We start from the raw sequence: 21,573 nt of genomic DNA on the forward strand, positions 1-21,573 counted from the left end.
TCTTAGTTACTGAGGTGTCTTAGATGAAAAAATAGCGGGTCCTGCATGTGGCACACGACATTATCAGTGGAACAATTGGTCAGCGGAGAGGATCTCTGTCTTCTGGATGAGCCTCAGCACAGCCAGTCCGTGGCAGCTCCCACAAAAAGTGCCCCCACCTCACCATCAGTGCCGCCTCTACTTTTCCCCCAGGGCTGCTCCTCCCTCCCTTTTTCTGCTCAGCTCCCCCCTCCCACAGCGTTTCCCCTGCACAGCACAGCACAGCACAGAGTTACAGTCCTGTCTTCAGAATCATTGTACTTAGGCTCTATGGGGCCTTTTCTCCAACCAAATAGAAATCTATGTGAGACTGTGCTTTAAAACTCCATGAATTTGGATGGGAGCCAGCACCAGCATCACTAGAACTAAGGGCAGGGAGAGGGGGCAGAGAGGCAGAGAAGGTAGAAACTAACTGAAGTTGAAAGAGGATGAGAAACTCTCAGATTCCTCTCTGTCTACCTCAGGATGTAAAGAATAATCCAGAAGACAGCTCTAGAGGGAGGAGATGGATGAATCTGATAATTCATCTCTGCAAACCACAGAGACTCCTGTGTACAGGGGCCACCTAGGCCTGTGGGAACGACAGCCCAAAGGACTCCTGGTGCTGTAACCACTGGGATCACCCGGGAAGAATGAGACAGGAACTCAGACACAAGAGCAAGAACAGGCCTGATGCTCCACAGAAACAAAGAAGAAAATACACCCAAAAGATGGGCCTGAGGTCACAACCCAGGATGGAGCTTGGGCTGACCCAGTCACAGGAAGCTCTTGCTTCACAAGGTCCTGGTGACAGATGACGTCCATGTCCCTGTAGTCATGGTCCTAGTGAGACAAGGTTCCACAGAAGGGGCAAGGACAAGGAGCAGAGACATGACCCAGCTGAGGAGTGAGCACGTCACACTAATTATGCACTGAGCACCGACTGGACCCAGGCCCCGTCCCCGCTCGGCTCCTCCAGCCCTCTCCTGTCCGCACCTGCAACAGACACGGCACAGGAAACATGCGGGTTCTGGAAGGTTCTCAGTGCTTTCATTTATTTTCTGTTCCAACCATACAAATCCTCTCTTTTATTACCTCATCATGCCCACATACCAAGAATTACAAAACACAAATTCATATCTGGATTCTCATTTTCAATAGGAAAGTACTCAGTCCAACATGAAAAAAAGACGGGGATGGAGATGGTCCACCCCTCCTCGGCTGGAACAGGAAAGCAGGTCAGAAAGGGAACACGAATCAGTACGGGGAGGGGTCATGGTGGGCAGGGGGGGCCAGTCTCCTGTGTCCTCACAATATGCTAATAGGAACGCAGACACATTCTGACACCATCCGCAAAAAGTCAGGGGATCTCGATGGCACCAAGTGTGAACAGATCCTGTATTGCTCAGTCCCTGAGGGGCAGCAGGTCTCACACTGTGAAAAAATTAATCATGAACAGATTTAGATCAGTCACATAAGTGCCACATTCTCAACAGCCCCCCACATGTCAACATGTCCCTAGTTCCCCCACACCTCCCCACTTCAGGCCCTCCGGAGTCTTACCTTTAGGAGCCATTAGAGACGAATCAGAGCCCTGGGTACTGTCATTGCCTGGGGTAGAACAAACAGGATGTGATCAGAGCCACAGGAGTTGAGACTAAAGGAGCAGCTATGGGGGGGTGGGGGGAGTGAGCTCCCCATTGGGGTCCTGTCTACACTATCCCAGGGTTTCAAGGATCACCCCCTCCATACTTACGTGCAGCATGAGAGTAGCTCGGTCCTTTTTCTGCTGTGGGAAGAAAATATCATGTTACAAACCTAGGACAGCTGGGCCATGGGATCCTAGAGCAACCTCTTAGTCCTGGTCCACAATGAAGTTTCCAGAATTCTGACTGAAGACCCAGGACAGGCTCAGGAAACATGAAAAAAGAGGTGTGGGGGAGCACAGGACCGCCTGACTTTCTGGAGGTCTGTCCTGAGCAGGGACCTTCCTCTCTGTCCTGTCACTGCTGGGAATCAGGTCCCCGTCACCAGAATTACCAAGTGAAAATCTGTTCTTCATTTTCACATGTGCTTTGCTACAGAGTGAATGTTAGTAATGGCTCCAGAGTGGGCAGGTCCATGTGTGTGGATGGAACCTCCCAGGAACCAGGCAGGACAATGTGCTACCTAGGAAACCCCCCAGCGGGACAAGAGAACTCAGATCCCCCCACTCTGTTCCTACCTGAGAACTTCTTCCTCCAGATCACAGCTCCAACCACCACAGTGACCACAAGGACAGCCACACCAGCCATGATGCCCAGGATGGGGATGGAGGGCTGAGAGGATGGCTCTGGAAAAGGAAGGAAGGTGAGGGGCTCAGACCTCTGGCTTCAGTCTTGACTTTGTGAAATTCTCCAGAAGGGCCCTGCTTTCCCTGACACGGGGCTCTACCCCAAACCCTCCTTACCCCATCTCAGGGTGATGGGCTTGGGCAGCCCCTCGTGCTGCACATGGCACGTGTATCTCTGCTCCTCTCCAGAAGGCAACACCACAGCCGCCCACTTCTGGAAGGTCCCATCTCCCCCAGGTCTCGTCTCCACAAGCTCTGTGTCCTGGGTGTGGTCCTCCCCATCACGCTGCCAGGTCAGGGTGATCTCCGCAGGGTAGAAGCCCAGGGCCCAGCACCTCAGGGTCACCTCATGGTCAGAGATCCGGTGGCGGGTCACGTGTGTGTTGGGAGACTCTGAGGAAGAAGAAACAGAGAATCCACACTGTGGTTTAGATTTATGGGCCACTGAAACTGCATCCACGTGACCATCCTGAGGTGGATAGGACCACTGGTCTGGATGGAAGAAGCACAAAACCCAGACAGCAGTCTAGCCTTTGGGATCTCCTGATCCTTGTTATGTTCTGGAATCTGGGAGAGAAGCCCGGGTAGGAAGCTGCAGGTCTAAGGGAGGAACACACTTTGGTCCTGACTGTGGTGGAGGGTGAATGACTCAGCAAACGCAGACTCAGATCTCCAAACATGTTCTCAGATGGAGAACAAGGCCTTGAGAGGGAAGGTCATGGTTCATAAGGTGGCTGCCAGGGTCAAAGGGAACTGCTGATGGGTTATTTCAGGGATGGGCTCAACCTGAGTCCCTGCTGGGGAGAGTGGATTCCTGTCTGTCCTTGAGAGAAAAGCTCCCTCTAGGTGAGTCACTCTCTAGCAGGAATATGAACAAGGAGGCAGATGTCCCTCTTCCCACCCGGGGAGGAGAGCTGTTCTGAAACGGAGTCCAAAATTTTCCCTTCCTTGTGGGAAGCCAGCCCCGGTGAAGGGGAGATCGGGGAGGCCCCGCGGCCCCTGTACCTGCACGCAGCAGCGTCTCCTTCCCCATCTCCAGGTACCTGCGGAGCCCCGCCAAGCACGTGTCCTCCAGGTACTTCCTATAGCGCGCCGCCTCACCGGCCACCTCCCACTTGCGGCGTGTGATCTGCGCCGCGGTGTCCGCCGCAGTCCAGGAGCGCAGGTCCTCGTTCAAGGCGATGTAATCCGCGCCGTCGTAGGCCAACTGACTGTACCCGCGGAGGAGGCGTCCGTCAGGCCCGATGTCACAGCCATGCATTCTCTGGATGCTGTGTGACCCTGTCCCCGCCCCGCCCCCAGAGCAGCAGTGATTAAGGTGAAAGCGAAAGCTAAACCCCCTAAAAGCTCCCGCGGGCTCTTCCCCGGTCGGGGGACTTGGGAGTCTCGCGGCTTCGAGGCTGCGCTCAGACACCGAGACTCGGGGCGACCCCGGCCCGTCCGTGGGGATGGGGTCGTGCCCTGGACCCGGGCCCGCGTCGCTCACCGGACTCGCTCTGGTTGTAGTAGCGGAGGGCGGTCTGCAGGTTCGGTCGGGCAATCTCTGCGTGCACCTTGGCGATCCGCGTCTCCCGGTCCCAATACTCTGGCCCCACCTGCTCCATCCATGGCGCCCGCGGCTCCATCCTCGGATTTGGGGCGTCGGTGTCGAACCGCACGAACTGCGTGTCGTCCACGTAGCCCACGGCGATGAAGCGGGGTTCCCCGAGGCCGGGCCGGGACATCGCGGTGTGGAAATACCTCAAGGAGTGGGAGCCTGCGGGCGCGGAGGGGCTGAGACCCCGCCCGACCCTCCTCCCCGCGAGGGGCCCGGGTCCCAGGGGGAGTCGGCCGGGAGGGCAGGGGGAGGAGGACCAGAGTAGGGGAGAGCAGGACGGAGTCCGGGAGGGACCGGGGAGGGGAGCCCGGGGGGAGGCCCGGGTGGAGGTCTGGGTCCGGGCGGTGGACAGTCGGCTTCCCCGGGGGTTCCGCTTCCCCGCCGGGCGGTTTCTTCGCTCCTGCCCCTCAGAGTCCCTTTCCTCCCGAACCCGTACTCACCTGCCCAGGTCTGGGTCACGGCCAGGGCCCCCGACAGCAGCAGGAGGAGCGTTCGGGGCATAACAACCCGCATCCTCGGGGTCTGGGGAGAATGTGAGTCGCAGCTGGAACCGGAGGCGAGCGCAGAGACTACACCCCGGAACCGCGGTGCACTGGATTGGCTTCTTGGTAAACCCATCGCCAATGGGAGTACAAACCGAGGCCGCATCATCAGTATCCAGGCAAAAAGACCTGACACACGTTGTGGCAGGGAGGTGAAACCAGGGCAGATGGGAACTCCCCAACACTGGGCTTCCCAGAACGCGACACCGCCTTGGGGCCTGAGACCCTGAGAGGCAGGCCCAGGGACCTGGGGCTTTGCCCCTAGCCCTCACCTACTGCACAGAGGGCTCCTTGTCACGCTGTCTCCCTGAGTCGTGGCCCAGGAGCTGTGTGAGTCATTGATTCTCCAATAGTTTGTTCTCAGGATATCTACACAGTCTTACAGATTAGCGAGGATCCCAGGGATAAGTTTGTGTCTGTGGGCTATACCTATCAATATTTACCATAGTAGGAATAAAACAGGTTTAAATATTTTTAAATTCATTTGCAATCATATGAAAACTGAAATATGGTTTTTATTAAAAATAACAATTTTCCCAAATAAAAGGGGCAGTGAGAACACTGGTTTTGTTTCATTTTCCACTTTGCAAGTCTCTTTCTTGTCTGTCTCGTTAGTAGACCACTAGATGTTAAGATTTGCTTCTGCATCTGTTGTGTTGTTTTGGTTGAAGTATATGAAAAAAATTTACATCCTTGACCATAGGAGAATAGTATGTATCATAACCTTTTCAGATAATTATGGATGTTCATCTTTGATATTATATTAAAACTACACAAGTTGTACCTCCTCTGAGGTTATTTGCAAACTGGATCTTGAAACAGCATCATTGACTGTCTCCTGTGTTACATTCAATCCATAGGCCCATCTACATATGGAATGGATGCTGTACTAATGCATGATTGTTGCATTAGTGGCTCATGTCCCACAGGAGAATAATATGGCCCAGTGGTGGCATCAGCCAGCTTCTAACCACACTGAGGCCCAGCTGTCATTGTCAGATCAGTTCCTGATGTGCGGGCTGCTGTTTCTTCTGTCTTCAATTCCATATTTTAAAATAGCTATATTTTAAAAATAATTGGTGTTTTTGGGAGCCTGGGTGGCTCAGTTGGTTAAGTGTCTGACTCTTGATCTCATGGTTTATGAGATGGAGCCCTGTGTCAGGCTCTGCATTGACAGGGTGGAGTCTGCTTGGGATTCTCTCTGTCTCTGCCTCTCCCCTGCTCATACTCACTCTATCCTTCTCTGTCTCATTATAAATAAATAAACTTAAAAAAAATTTTAATATATATATTTTTTAAGGTTTATTTATTTTTGAGACAGAGAGAGACAGAGCATGAACGGAGGAGGGTCAGAGAGAGAGGGAGACACAGAATCCGAAACAGGCTCCAGGCTCTGAGCTGTCAGCACAGAGCCCGATGTGGGGCTCGAACTCACGGACTGCGAGATCATGACCTGAGCTGAAGTCGGACGCTTAACTGACTGAGCCACCCAGGTGCCCCAATAAATAAATAAACTTTTAAAACCATCTGGAAGGACTTTTAAATTCTTAAATATTCCAATATACATTGGCCCTGTTAGGGTTCTTAAGTGTTTATTTCTTCTTGTATCACTCCCTGAGGAGAAGCATTCTCTCAGCTTATCGATTGTGTAACTTATTCACACTAAACCTAGATTTAGGGTAGGTCTTAGGTTTAATGTTTTATAAGGAGGAATATTGGTCATGGTCATTCCAGACCCTACTTCCAATATTTATCCTTTTGTCATGGAGTACCTCATTCATGTCTCCTAACATGTCTGCCAAATTTGGTTACTGTTCTCTGTATCTCCTCAGAGGCCCATCTACTCAGGAAAATCAGAACCAGAGGAGAGAAAAGAAAGGTAAGTTATACTGAGAGCAAAAAAGAAGGAATCATGTAGTGAGGAATAAGAGGGAATTAGTGGGATTCGTGTAGAGGGTGTATTTCCTGATCTCCCACTCTGGCACATTGTCTCTCTCTTCTACACACACACACCCGTGGGCCCACATCCCCCTACTCTCCACACACAGGCAGAGATTTTTGTAAAGTCTGTGCAGTGTTACATGGCCCTGGCCCAGCTCCTGGTGGAGCAGAACTTCCCAGCCATTGCCATCCACTGTGGGACATCCTGGGAAGAGAGGTGAGTCAGAGATGGAAAGATGTTTTGTGTCCTTGGGATGACATGAGACCCCCGAGAGAAAGGACTGTGAACATTTTTCTAATTTTCATTCTGACAAAGATTTCTTGGTGTCCATAGTTTAAAGACCTTTCATGATGAATTCTTGTGGCCACCAACCTATTTGGTCGAGGTATGGACATTGAGCAGGTAAACACTGCCATCAACTGCCACCTGCCTGAGGAATCCCACACCTACCTGGATCAGGTAAGCTGCACACCCCCACAGGCATCCCAGTGTCCCCTCCCAGCCCCTGATTTCCTATGTCTTCGTACATTACATCCTCGTCCCTCCTTTTGGGTGTCTTCCTACTTTGGGGTCTTCCAGTGCTACCCTCTGTCTCCTTCCAGGAGGCCTGAGCAGGCCAGTTCGCCCAAGGGCTTGGCCATCACATTCGTGTCAAGTGAAAACAATGCCAAGATCCTCAGTGAGGTACAGGGTCACATTGAGGTCAGTCGTAGTGAGCTGCCTGATGAGATGGACATTTCCTCCTCCCGTGAGTATTGATCTCATGAAACTGGTTCCTCCAAGTCTTCAGAGTCTCCTCATTCCTCAGTGACTTTGTCTTGAAACAAAGTGCAGGCAGTGGTGCCTGATGCCTAATGGGTGCCTGACAAGTTTATGCCCTGATCTTGATGCCATGTTGGGATGTTTTGTTTATTTCTATGTGGGATCTCTTTCCTCTCTCGTCCAATTTTCTTTTTTGCACCTCAGTCTTTCCCCTGACCCCACACCCCACATGAACATCTGCATGTATAGGGGTCTGTGTTTCTGCCGGTCTAACTTAGCCTTTCCATGCCTTATTGTAACTGTGCATCTGTTCTCTGCAGTTGCAGCCATGGGAGAGGATGCACCCATTCGAAGAGCCTGATGGAGGTCTCACACCCACGAACCATGAGATCATGCATGACCTGAGCTGAAATCAAGAGTCGGATGCCCACCCGACTGACCCACCCAGGCACTCCTAGAGTTTATTCTTCCTAATTAATTTCTTTTTAAAGATATTTTAAATTTGAATATAGTTGACACACAAGATTACATTAGTTTTGGGTGTACAACCCAGTGACTCAGCTTCTGTATACATTTTCTTTTTTTGAGAGAGAGGCAGCCAGAGCAGGGAAGAGAGGTAGAGGGAGAGAGAGAGAGAGACAGAGAGAGAGAGAGAGAGAGAGAGAGAATCTCAAGCCGGTTCAGTCCCGTGGGGCTTGATTCCATGACCTGGGATCATGACTGGAGAAACTACAGAGCCACCCAGGGGCCCTTCACTTTCTGTCTACACCATGCTGTGCTCACCAGAGTGTAGCTGCCATCTGTCACCATACAATGATGTTATAGTCTCACTGACGATATTCCCTGTGCTGTGCCTTTTATTCCTATGATCTGTTCCCTTCCATAACTGGAGCCTGTGTCTCCCACTCCCCTCACCCACTGTGCCCATCCTCCCAACCCCTTCCCTCTGGCAGTCATCAGTTTGTTCTCTGTATTTATAGGTCTGATTCTGCTGTTTGTTTCTTTACTCATTTGTTTTGTTTTTTTTTAGATTACACATATGAGTGAAATCATATGGTACTTGTCTATCTCAGTCTGATTCATTTCACTTAGCAGACATACTGCCCTGTTTGTCCATCCATGTTGTCACAAGTGGCAGTACATATTTATATGTATGTGTACATACCACACATCTTCCTTATCCATTTGTCTATGGGTGGACACAGGTTCTATCAGTATGGCTTCTGAAAAAAAAAAAAACCCTCACACTCTTAACATCATCTGGGATGAGGGCGCCCCCTGGTGTCTGGGTCCCTGTCCAGGTGCTGGAGCTGAAGGAGACCCTAGGGAGGGCTTGGCTGAGGAGGAGAAAGGCAGCTGGGTCTTCTCTCCTTAGTCCTGTGGCCTCACGTGGGGTGGAAGGTAAGGGGACACCCCCTCCCTCACCCCACTGCTCTGCTCTCAGGTGGATTCTGACTGAGAAGCCTGAGTGGGGTCTGGACTGTAAGTCAGGTGGAGATGTCTGAGCAGAAGCCTGGGCGTCAGTGGGAAGAGGAAGAAGCTTCTGAGCAGCCCTGGACTCCACAGGGGTCAGGCTCAGGGGTGAGGCAGGATTGCAGGAGAAGAGAGCTCAGGAGCCGGTGCCATTGCTGAGGTTTCTGTGTCCCTGTGCACCTCCTCCTCCAGCCCCTTGATGGAAATAACAGGGAAAATGTCTCAGACCTTCCTTTGCTTGTGTACTCTCTGTCTTTCAAATAAATAAACTAAAAAAAAAAAAAAAAGAATTGGTGTTTTCATTTTCTTTGAGTACATACTCAAGAGTGCAATTACTGGATTATATGACAAGTCACTATGTTGTAAACCTGAAAGGAATGGAAGAGTGTGTGTAAGCTGCACTCAAATAATAAGAAAAGAAAAAAGAAAAAGATAATTATAAATATTAGAGAACAATTTGGAAAGGAAGACACAAAATGTCACACACTATATTGATAATAAGTAAATACAAACAAAAATGAGAATGTGGAATAAAAAATGGGAATAAACCTTGGTATCTTCAACTTGGCAAAGATGAAAGTAGGTTAGTTATGAGAGTGTCCAGCAGAGGGTGGGGAAAATATACCATCATAAAGAGCAATGGGAGTGAATACTAGTTTAAATTTTCTAAAGAGTTCTTCTGAAATGTGTCTCCACAATTTAAATATGCTTATACTATGACATGGACATTCTCTTTGAGGGCTTTATCCTTTTTTAAAAAAATGTTTATTTATTCTGAGAAAAGGTGAGAGAGAGTGGATGCAGAAGTAGGGAGAGGGGCAGAGAAAGAGGAGAAAGAGAATCCCAAGCAGCCCCACACCAGGCTGGACCTCAGGAATCCAGAGATCACGACCTGAGCTGAAATCAAGAGTCTGATGTTTAACAGAGTGAGCTACCCAGGTGCCCCTCCTTTAGGAGTTTATCATAAGGAGATAATCATATATGTTGTCAAAAGTATATTCTCCTGGGAGTGCCTGGATGGCTCAGTTGGTTAAGTGTCCAGTCCTAGCTCAGGTCATGATCTCACGGTTGGTGAGTTCGAGCCCCGCATGGGCTCTGTGCTGAGAGTCAGAGCCTGGAGCATACATTGGATTCTGTGTCTCCCTCTCTCTGTCTCTCTCTATCCTGCTCCTGCTCGTTCTCTATCTCTTTGTCTCTCTCACTCTCTCCCTCCCTCTAAAAAATAAATAAACATTAAAAAATTTTTCAAAATATATTTCAGGGATGTTTCTTGAATTGTGGTTTATAAAAACAGAGAAAGGAACTTATCTAAGTCTTATAGTCAATATGATAATGGGAAGTATAAATAGTAGAATATCACCATGTGATGTACACAGAAGATAAAAGATAATCATCAAAGCAAACCCATGGGGCATCCCAGAGGGGACGCCTTTGCACAGAGAGGGAAAGGGAGACTCAGAGAGGATAAGGAGGTACTGGAACCAGAATTCAACCCACAAAGTTTGCAGAGGCCTTGATGACTGTCTTTCCTTGGTTCCCTGTCCATTAGGAGGTGGGTATGACTGTTTACTCCATGCAAATGGATGGTTGCAATGTTCCAGAATGTTCTGCGATGGGAGGCTGGTAGGCTTAGAGTCTAGGAGGACGTTACAAGGCAGTGTGATTTACCTGCTCAAATCAAACTAAAGCCCATCATCCTGTGTACATCATACATCTCGAGGCTTCCAGTGGCTCAATGTCACCTGACTCCAGATGTAAGATGAAGAACAAGCGTGAGCCCCTAGTGACACAACACTGGCACTGTCCTGTGGGAGGTGGGCATTAGCAGAAATGACAGAGACAAACGTAAGTCACTCCTGAGATGAATGCTGCATGGAGAAAGTTCAGGATGTCTTGAGGAGAGATCACAGGAGACCTAGAGACCTAACAGGTCCCTTACTACTATAATCAATCATGTCTACAGAATGTAAGAGGCATATGGCATACGGAACAGAATCTGAACCACACACACTGGTGAACAACCCTAGAACAATAAAGAGCTCTTGGGAGTTAAAACGATGACTCTAGAAATGAATAATTTAGTCGGTAAAGTGGATGATTACAGTTGTACTTCCCTGAAGTAGTACAGTCGGAAGGTAAAGGCAAGAGGAGAGAAGACCTGTTTGGTTCTTAAAATTTGTTTCCAAAAATTTAAGAATATTTCTCAGAGTTGACAGGGAGCAACGCATATGTTGAAAGTCCTACCCAAGTTCTTAACTAGAGTGGATGACAAGAGACCCACACGAAGACACATCACAATGAAATGTCAGGAGGAGGGTAGAGGAGCAGACACCTTGGAAACTCCAGACACAACAACACAGAACTGGCAGCTGGGAGACATGACCCACGGTCCCCAAATCCCGAGGACAACTGTGTCCAGGACAGAGTCTCTATCCCATCACCGTGGGAATCAGGGTGAGGGTAGCCCAAAAGCACATCAGATGTTTAGAGTGTCAGTGTCTACTTTCCACATTCCCTCCATGGGATACCACTAGGCAAAGGGGAAAATGACAGAGAAAACCAAAAGAAGGGAGCACGTGGGTTCCAGGCAACAGGGGGCCAGAAGGAAAGAGTCAGAGGGCACCCAGGCTGAGCTAAGGGGGTCCGGCTGTTGGCCCTGCCCCAGGTGTGCAGGCATCCCGTCCACATGGGAAAGGACTGAGGGTTGTTGGACAGGCGTCTGCACAGACATGAGGTGGAACAGTGGATGGGTTTGAATAGATTCATGAAGATTTACCCAGGAGGAGCTTGGGAAGGATTTAAATGAGAACAACAGACACTAAGCAAATGAAGGATAAGATATGTATTTATTTCGGGAAAATAATAAGTTGAATCAGGAAAGGTAAAGTAATCATAGTCTACTAAATGCTCAGTTGTGAGTAGCACTTTACAGTCATACAAATGCAAACAGTGCACATTGAGCTAATCAAAGTTATAAAATAATTATACGGGGCATATGGGAGAGTGTGAAAGAGTAAATTCAGTAAAGATGATGCATAAACCTGAAAACCAGAGAATGGGTGCAAGAAGCAGGCTATTTAGAGGCACAGAAGCAATAATCAGAGAATCAGCTGAAAGAACTAGTGTGGGTGATCTCTGAGATTCAGGAAAGGGGGACATAGAAGATTGGGGATCTGACTTGACCTCAAGCACTGCAGAAGTATTAGACTTTTTAAAACTCTGTGTCTATACATTTGCTAAAGACAACATGGTGGGTGACAAATGGAGTCAGGAAAGTTCTGCACGGAGGCCATAGAGGTGGGGCAGGAGTTGTGAGAGTCATGGAAACAAGTGTTGGATTTTTATGGGAGGATTTTGTTTTGATTTCTTTAGTTGTGTTTCATGTTTTTGCATAGGAGTCAGGACAGCATGTTTGTATGGGGAACGGCTGAGCCAGCAGAGAGGGGGAAATGGATGATGCAGGTGCCCAAATGGAGGCGCAGCCTGAAACAGGAGGGGCACCTCCACCATCACTTAGTAGGTGAGGACACAGGTGCCGATGTGGGGGAGGGGAGGGAGGACTGTGCAGTTCTCATTTGAGTCCTTCTTTCAGAGTGAGAAACAAAGGAGCTCATCGTCTCAGGAAGGGGGGCAGGGAGGGGTGCAGGAGACTGAAGAGGGGGGAGGAAGTGCAAAGCAGCCCTTTCAGGAAGGGGACAGTGAGCTGACTGGGGAAATGGCATCTGGAGAGAGCAGGGCTAGGGCCCCTGAGCTCTGTGCTCATCACCTTAGAGAGAGAGAGTTCCAGCACCAGGAGCATCTATAATAGACTAGGAGACAACACAACAAAATAGCTCAGGTGTGAGAATTACCATCCTTTTTACTTTGTCATCATTAGCCTTTCTCATTTTATAATTTTTCTACAGGGAATATACATTACATCATATATATTGTACACCATACATACACATCCTAATCAGTTTATACATGTTTCTTTACACTTTAAAGAGGAAGGAGATGGTAGGAAAGTCAGCACCTCAGGCCACAGAGCTGGAAAGGCCGAGCCTGCCTGTCCGTGCCCTGGGTAGGGGACTCACAGAGACTTTGCTCCATTTCTCAGAACCCTGTTGTATAGGGGGTTATGGGAGGTAGGGTGGGGGCAAGCAGGGTCTTTTTCTTCCTTTAGGGGTGTTCTCCTTTATTCTTTTATTACTATCTTGTCAGTTTTAATGCTTACTAGATGATGGTTTTTATATGTTACATGGCATTTTAAGCTATTCTCATAGGAGGACCTGTCCATACAATCAAGCCCACCTGCTTCAGAAATGGAAATTCAAAGGCGAAATACTTCAGTGAAAAGATGATTGGTCCTAAAGTAGAAGATCAGAACCTGAGTCTTAATTAATGGTCTGAGGATAATCTGCCAAGTGTTAAGGATTTAAACTAGTTTATTTTTTGAAAACATCACTCCAGCACATACGAGAGAATCCAGTAGATAATCACAATCACAAACATCCAAAAATAAAGAAGTCACATGGTAACCCCTCTTCCGCCATCACCCAAGTTCTCTACCCAAAATCCATCACAGTGAGCCATTTCTCCTTTCTCCTGCCCCCCAAAACACATCTGTGCATATGTGTCCACTGTTAGATCAGTGAAAAAGCTCAGGCCAGAGACTGGGAGAAGATATTTGCAAATCACATATCTGATAAAGGACTTGTTTTAGAATACCCATAAAACTCTTAAAAAGCAACAATAAGAAAAAAGTCATTAAAAAAATGAGCAAAAGCCTGAGCAGACAGCCCTCCAAGAAGATATACTCATGGTGAATAAGCACTTGGGAAGGTGCTCATAGCAGGTGTCATTAGGGAAATGCAAAGGGAACAACAGTAATCTGCCCTCACACTCCCCTCAGAATGGTGGGAATCCAAACACTGATAATATTGAGTGCTGACCAGGACTTGGAGGACAGAAGGCCTCAATCAGTTGAAAGAGCAGACCTAGGCCGGCTGACTCCATTTTGTTCTGTGTCCTCCATCTTGTTCTGTGTCTCCATCTTGTTCTGTGTCCTCCATCTTGAGTGACTATGTCCCGGACATGGCCCCCTTTCCGGAAAACCGCAGAAAGAAATTCCCGCTCAAACTTCAGACCACGCCTCCGCCCCTTGAGTAACTTCCCGTTCAAACCACACCCAGCAACCTGCACAACAGGACTCTGACCCTTCCCCAGCCAATCGGCTAAGGCCACGACCATTACCCCATCAACTGCCCCTAGATCCTTATAAAACCTTTGTGCTTTTGAAACTCACTCTCTCTCTCTGATATCTCACCTCTGTGTTGGTGCAGGTAGGGGATTGAGCTCGAGCTAGCTCAAATAAAGGCTCTTTGCTTTTGCATCGGACTCGGCTCCCTGGTGGTCTTTGGGGATCACGAATTCTGGGTATAACACAGTAATGGCAGGAATACAAAATAGCACAGTCACTGTGGGAGTCAGCAGTTTCTTATAAAACCATACATAGACTAAGCATGCAAGGTACTGATCCCTCTCTCAGGTGGTTACCCAACTCATTAGAAAACTCATGTCTGCACAACAACTTTCATGCACATTTGCATAGTGGGACAGCCCTTAACTGTGGGCTGTACATCCTGACTTCCTTCCAAAGACTACTTTATGGAAAGGGACAAAGCATAAAAAGGAACTTCACAGGGAGAATCTGGGTAAGACGATCTTAGCCAGTGGGTGAAGGGTAACTTCATCAGTGATGACCAAGTGATCACTGTATGCTCTTGATATGTTGGGTTGAGAATGACCTGTCCAGTTGTGGTCTTCCCAACCCCATAGCCTCAGGCAGCCTAATTCACAATGAGAGATAGTCTATAATGTACCAGGAAGTTCTCCTCAAACATCAAAAAAAAAAAAAAAAAGGAAAGTCTGAGAAATGGTGACATCCAGAGGAGCCTGAAGGAGACATGATTGGGACTTAACTCAGTATGGAATCTCGGGTGGGATCTTGGAAGAGAAAACAAACCAATAAAACAAATCCTGTGTGGAGTTCAGTAGTAGGAATGATGAGTATTGCGTCATCATCTGTGGTAAATGCATCAGGTTGAGGGTGGTGTTCACAGGGCAACCGAGTGTGGGGCGAACAGGGACTCTGCGCTAACTTTGTAATTCTCTGTAAATCTCAAACTATTCTAAAATGAAGCAGTTTCTTTTTTACAGTAGCCCTCAGACAAGTACTAGGTCCAGGAGGAAAAACTGTCTACTTTTCAGTTTTCCTGGGGTTGTTCAAGGGCCTGGAGAGAGGGGTTGTGGGGAGGACAGAGGGAAACTACAGACACAGGACAGGGCTCAAGGATCTCCTCTCCTCTGCTCCCTGTCCCACCCCTGCACCTGCTGCCAGGGCTGCTAATAAGGCACCTTCATCCCCCCTTTCCCTCCCTGCTCAGCCTCAGGTCAGCCCAGTCCTCTCTCCTGGCGGTGCAGAACCGGAGAGCGGCAGTGGCCCCGTGTGGCCACAGGAATGATGACAGAAAACCTGAGTGCCCTTTGGGCTTCTCCCCAGGGGCCTAATGGGACCTTGACCCTGGAGTCCCTGTCACTTGTTTCTGCTGCTGCTTCCAGGGCTACAGGATCCTCCTCCAGGGAACCAAGTATGGATTGTCCATTCCTAAGATGTGGTCGAAGAAGGGGAGAAGGAGGAGGCGGAGCTCTGCTGAGTAATGACCTGAATCTGGGGAGGCTCCTGGAGAAGTGACCAGAGGTAGGAAATAGTGACATTAGGGGATGGAGGCCAACAAGAGTGCAGGAGGAGGAACCAGGACCAGAGGTCAGCGGAAGGGTCATCGTAGAGGACCCTTGGGGGAGGAGGAGTTCTGTCTTGAAGAGGCACGGGGGCATCCGGGTGGGGCCCTGGTGGATGTCTCTGTTTTGCACCTGATGGTCATTACACAGGAGTTAGCTCTGTAATTGGTCAGGAAACTGTACTTAAGTTTAGGCATTTTTCCATACTTACAGTATGAATAGTTCAAACATCCCGGAATGAAGGGGAAAGAAGAGAGAGGGAAGGTGGTTAAGGGGCTCCCTTTCTTCCAGAGCAAGACCCCCTTTTTCTGGGGAGGCAAGGAGAGTCAAGGAACTGAGAGGAGGGGCAGCAAGGTCTGTGTACCCTGAAGGGACCAGGTTCTAATTCTGGAGTTTCCAGATCCCACTCCCTGGGCTAAGATTTCACAGCCACCTGCCATTCACACCTGTGTCACAGCCCCTGTCACCTGGAGACATTTTCTATTTGTGAAGATGGGGAACCACTGCTCCAGGAGGACAAGCCCCAGGGCCTCCGACAGGGAGGTGTGCAGCAGCTGGAGCTTGGAGACAGGACGTGTGATGGAGGCTGGACGCTGCAGAGGCTACAAGGAGATGAGCCAAGAGTTAGGTCCAGGCTTCTCCCTAACATTTTCCCCCAGGACCCAAATGTGTCCCATCCCCGCTCCTCAGGCCTGCAGGACCCAGGCGTGTCAACACCATGCCCAAGATAGACATGGGGAGGAAGCTCCTGTGTGTGGGGGGGGGGGCAGGGGGGTCAGACCCCACAGTTGGAACCTGGAGGGTGGCTCCCTACCCCCCAGGACCCTGGTGTGCTGCCTCTTCTACCCCTTGGTGCACCCTCAAAACAGGGACCTGCTGTCTGGGTCCCTCAGGCCTGGTTTCTCTCCCTGCAATCTCTGAAGTCACAACCTCTGTTTCTGTTGCATCTATAGACCTCACATTGTCATTTCTGTACATTGTCACTCAGGTACAGAGAATTCTAACATCCCTGTGATTGCTTCTCTAAGCCATGACAACCCAGGGAGGTTGACGTGTGTTCTAATTTCCAATTATTTGTGGATTTCCCAGAGATCCTCATGTTACAGATTTCTAATTTAATGTCACTGCAGTTACAGAGTGTACTCTATAATTTCCCTGCCTTCACATTTATTTAAGGTCAGTCTGTGATCTATTTTGGCTCATGGAATGGTTGAAGTCCTCTAATCCTTACCTGTTCTATTAACGAGAGAAGAGTATTGATCTCTAAATATAATAGTTAATTTCTCCATTTCTTTACATTTCTTCCACTTTATGTCACCTGTTTAAGAGCTCTGTACTGAGGGTCTTCTCCATTCATTACTTTGTCTTGCTGTGATGCTGACCTCTTATTCTTATAGAACATCCTTATCTGTGTCTAGCAATGCTCCCTCCCTGTGTGACAGCCTATTTTGCTTCAGATTAATGCAACAGTCCAGACTTCTTATGCTTTTTATTCCCATGGGATATTCATTCCTTTGCCCTTTAAGTTTTAACTTATTTTTGGTTTTGTAGTTCAAGTGTTTCTATTCTACATAGTGTATAGTCTATCTTGATATTTATGCAGTCCAATAATGTCAACGTTTTGAGTAGAATTTTAGTTGGTTTATATTTAATATGATTCCTGACATGGTGGGATTTGAGTCTATCATTTTGCTCTTTGTTTCTGAAGTATCTCATGTCTTTTCCATTCTTGTACCTTCTTTTCTACCTTCCTTTGTTTCAAGCAAATAGTTTTTGTTTATGATTTGATTCTTCTAGTGGCTCTTTAGCTATACTTATTTCCATTAATTTTAATTGAAGTTGTAGGAATTGAAATCTGCATCTTTAACTTTTCACAATCTACTTAAGGTAACATTGAAGTCCATCCAGTAAATACAGGAATAGAGTTTCATTTGGCCCCCTCTGTGCTAGTATTGTTACATGTGTCACCAGCATACATTGTAAGCAAGATAATATTATGTACTACTTAGGGTTTGGAACAGTCATATGTCTTTTAAATAAGTTAAAAAGAAAATGTACATATACAGAATAACACCATTTCTGCTGTTAATTACTCCATTCTGTTTATGAGTTAACATCTAGTGTCATTTCTTTTTGGCCTGCAGGACTTCCTTTAAAAGTAGTTCGTGGTGGGGAGCTCTCAATGAATTCTCCTAGCTTATATTTCTGTAAAATTTACTCCTCATTTATACTTAACCTATTTCATATTTATCTTCACTTTGCCATTTTGTCCCTACTTTTGGTTTTGTTTCTTAAGGTTTTCATATGAGATAAAATTCTCTAGATGTGAACGCACAGTTAGAGGGATGTCAACAATGGTTTAGACTCATGGAACTGGTAAGATGAGGAGGATAGTAAACAGGTCCCTTATCCTAAAGTTTTCTGTTGCCCCTTGGCATCTTGTCATCTCCCCCTGGACCCTACCTTGGGCAACCACTGGTCTCCTTTCTGTCTGTCATTGTGACATTTCTCATTCTATTAGGTTTATCACCAGGGAGGCTCTCTTTATCTCCTGCCATGCCTTCTCTTTTCAGATCTCTTTTATTCCTGATATTAATATACTAGCCTCTTCATGTCACAGTTTGCATGGCACAGCTGTTCCAGCAGCTTATATTCCACCTGTGTCTTCACAGTGAGCATGCATGTCTTGTACACAGCACCCAGTCAGCTTGTGTATTAGCCTCTCTGCACACTGGTGACCTATCTTTCCCAGACATGTGGCTGTATCTGCAGTGGTGTCACGTCGTCAGCCTGCTTCTCCCCAGTAGAATTGTAGGATTCTAGAGGCGTCTTTTCCATTTCTATGTCTCTGCCTCTTTTCTTAAAAATTTCCAGCATTCCTGCTGATCTCTTTCTCCTAAAATCTCACCTCAAAGTGAGATGGGACCAGAGTCACAGTGATGCGAAGGCGAGACGTGGGCTGGAGGATCGACGTGTGGCTACTGGCAGGTAGCTTCAGTGTCCGCGGGCTTTTAGGGGGAAGCCTCAGCTCCTCACTCATGAGTCTCTCTGCAAATGAGGATCTTTCTCACAGGGAACCTGGCTTCTTCCAAAATCAGAATCCAAGAGAGAGAAAGAAAGAGAAGAGAGAGAAAGCCATGGTAACTTTGAGACCCAATCTCTGAAGTCACACACCATCACGTCCCCCTTATTCTATCCATGAGAAGTGAGTCACTGAGTCCAGTTTGCACACAAGAGGAGGAGAATTAGTTCTACCTCTTCATGGGGGGAGTATCAGTGAATCTATGAACATTTTAAAACCACCACGTCCTGTGTGGAAGGTGTTGCTAACCTCTGTTGCTTTGAAGATTTGTCTTCTTTTTGTCTCTTTCATGTGGACATGGATGAGCCTTGGTGTGGTTTTCTTTGGCTTCTCTTGTCTGGTGGGTTACAAGCTTCTTGGATCTATATTCTCAAGGATTTTGCACTAAATCAGAGGAATTGTCAAACATGATTTCTCCAAATCTTTTTCTGCTCTTTTTTCTCCTCATTTTTGAACTGTGATCATCTATTTGTCTTTTTTATATTCTCCTGTGGATTTCTGAGGTTTTGTTTCTCTCCAGTCTTTTCTCTGTGTTTTTGGATTAGGTAATTTCTATTGATGTATATTTGACCTCATTGATGCTTTATTCTGCCTTCCCAGGTCTTCTGTGGAGTTTACCCGTTGAACTTTCATTACATTTTTTTTCTTTTCACTTGTTGAATTTCTATTTGGTCTTCTGTGTACATTTGTATTTCATTGTTCAAATGTCCTTTCTGTTCACTCTGTAAGAACAATATTTTATTAAATTCCTTTAACACATTTATTCCATTCTTTGAACACATTTCCTGAAGCTGCATGGGAGCCTTTGGTGCTGATTCTAGTATCTGGGCACACGGGGAATATATTTATGTTGACTTTCTCATAGTCACACATTTCCATTTCTTTGCATGTCTGGGAATATGTCCTTTAAAAGTGGACTATGAGTTTTAAGTTTTAGCAAATGGGCAATCTATTCTATTATGATTTTGAAGATTTTTTTTCCTGCAAGGGTTTCAATTGCATGGACTCCACTATGACCTGAACCTTGCAGTGTTGATCAAGATCAAGCGTTGCAAGGTCTACTGACTGAGCCAGCCAGGTGTCCCCAGTATGATTTTTCTTGCTGCTACCTGAGCCTTGTGCTGATTGGAGAATTCATAAGCCAATGGCACAGATGCACAGATTGGATCAGGACAGTTGTGTCTTTAAAGCTAGACCTCCCTCTGGTCCTTCTGCATTATCAGCAGTGTCTCCTGAATGTCCCCCAGCCGTGCAGAGTGTGGTGCTCATCTGGGGATTTTGACCCAGATTCGATTCAGATTTCAGATCTCAACCCTTTACTGCTCCCTCACTTTCAAATTTCCCCTTTAAGTGTCCAGTTCCTTGGCACTGTGACTGCTGTCATCTGTGCCATGAGCCACTGGGTTACAGTCATGCTGGGGGAGGGGAGCACCCAGAGGGGAGAAGTCTCTGAGCTTGCATTTCTTGCCTATCATAGTGATGGTTATTTAAGATTAAAGTTCTCATGTTTCTGCCTGCCTTCATTTAATTATCAGTGACTTCAAATGTTTATTTTTAATGTTTTTCTTCAGTTTTGATAATTGTCTTCTGGGGAGGAACTAACTCCACCCCCTCCTCCTGTCATTACCAGAGAAGTCTCGCCTGAGAGAGGATTTGGGGTAAAAAGGTCCCAGCCGATCATCTGATCTTGTGAGAACAAGGTGAATTCAGGCACCTGTGGTTCTGTATTCAGGCTTCTCCAGCTGAAATACGGGGAGGCCCGGGATCTGGGCACAAGCTGACTGCATATAACCCACAGTGACATAGAAGGACGCCCCTGGGCCACCTCTCTTCCACTGCTTCTATAGTATTTGCAAAAAAACGCTCTGTACATGAGAATTTTCTTACATTATCTGCACTGAGTCACCAAAAGGCAGCAAAGTTTGAATGGAGGCCTTGGAAGTGGTTGAGTTAAATCTGAAACAAGCTCCGCCTTGTCCTCCATTGTCCTCAGAAGCTGCAATGACCATGACTCTTCCCATCTAATGGCTGTTTGTAGCCTTCATCAGGGAGATGCCCGTATTCTTCCCTGTGCTCTGGGCATTTGCGCTGGAGGCTTCTCTCCAGTTCTGAGGAACACCAGCCCTCGGAGATGTAAGTGCATTGGCATCATCAGATCCTCCTGAGTAACAATTGTTATCTCCCCAAAGAACAACGGAGGATTTCTCATCTCACATGGGTTCTTCTCACATCAGAAAGGTATAAAAGTGTACCAAATCCTCCTTGGGAAGTGGACATGGCACAATTTTTTGAGGGCCAAGCTTGTACTTGGAAGCCTCAGCAAACTACACCAATCATTGTTTGGCAGAAGATGTGCTCATTAGCGGCTCTACCCAAACCTCTGGGCTCTGAGGGACTTGACTGCAGATCTGCCACCTGCTAGTGAAGCATGCTTCACTGATGGGACAGCTCGGCCTCCCGTGTGGCAAATGCAAAAAAGCACTGTGGCCACCCACCAATGATGGGAAGCTGCTACCAGCACCCAGCAATGGAGACTCGGTGCAGTTAAGGTGACATGATTGCCCAAAGGTCACACAGGTGACATTAACTGAAACACTGACTGAAGCACATAGATTCATGGGCTTTCATGAATAGAAATGGCCATTTGGTTTTTGAACACTGGATTTTGAAGGGCACATCACATGGTGAAACTCCTTACAAAGAAGGGGAAGGAATCTAAACTAACACTGAATCTTTATGTTCCACATTTCATGCCCAGGACAGTGGATTTCAGGAACAGCACCAGATTTACAGGATCAGGATCTGCATTTTTAACAAGATCTTCACAGAATTTGCTTATGTGCTGGAACGTCAGAAGCATGGCTCCAGGACCATGTTCCTCAAGGTGTGATCTCCAAGCACCTGGGGCACCACTCAAAGAGCAAATTCTCAAGCTCTGCTCCAGAGGTGGTGCATCTGGATCTCTGTGGGTAGATGCACCCAGGAAGGTGCATTGTCAACAAGCACCTAGGTTCTCGTGCACTCGAAGCTTCAGGACTGCGC

At 47.5% G+C, this 21,573-nt stretch overlaps 1 protein-coding gene and 1 long non-coding RNA gene across 5 annotated transcripts; one reads left to right on the plus strand and one right to left on the minus strand.

The window, feature by feature from the left end:
- Nucleotides 1-1,046: 1,046 nt before the first annotated feature.
- LOC122219671 (class I histocompatibility antigen, Gogo-B*0101 alpha chain-like) lies at nt 1,047-4,471 on the minus strand. Of its 2 annotated transcripts, none has more exons than XM_042938196.1 (8): nt 4,388-4,471; nt 3,837-4,106; nt 3,356-3,631; nt 2,468-2,743; nt 2,243-2,350; nt 1,775-1,804; nt 1,582-1,629; nt 1,047-1,452 (listed from the first exon to the last, which is right to left on the minus strand). In XM_042938196.1, exons 1-8 carry the CDS (start codon nt 4,458-4,460, stop codon nt 1,448-1,450), a joined length of 1,086 nt encoding a protein of 361 aa, XP_042794130.1. In that variant the 5' UTR covers nt 4,461-4,471; the 3' UTR covers nt 1,047-1,447. The 2 variants fall into 2 exon arrangements, with proteins under 2 accessions (XP_042794130.1, XP_042794129.1); XM_042938195.1 differs by having other exon boundaries at nt 1,775-1,807.
- LOC122219677 lies at nt 4,115-7,635 on the plus strand. Of its 3 annotated transcripts, none has more exons than XR_006202515.1 (5): nt 4,115-4,819; nt 6,322-6,368; nt 6,538-6,890; nt 7,034-7,179; nt 7,514-7,635. It is a non-coding gene; the product is annotated as an uncharacterized LOC122219677 (long non-coding RNA). The 3 variants fall into 3 exon arrangements; XR_006202516.1 differs by having other exon boundaries at nt 6,765-6,890; XR_006202514.1 differs by lacking the exon at nt 4,115-4,819 and having other exon boundaries at nt 6,012-6,368; nt 6,765-6,890.
- Nucleotides 7,636-21,573: the final 13,938 nt, after the last annotated feature.

Source organism: Panthera leo, chromosome B2, assembly GCF_018350215.1.
Source record: "Panthera leo isolate Ple1 chromosome B2, P.leo_Ple1_pat1.1, whole genome shotgun sequence".
NCBI classification, from domain to species: domain Eukaryota; kingdom Metazoa; phylum Chordata; class Mammalia; order Carnivora; family Felidae; genus Panthera; species Panthera leo.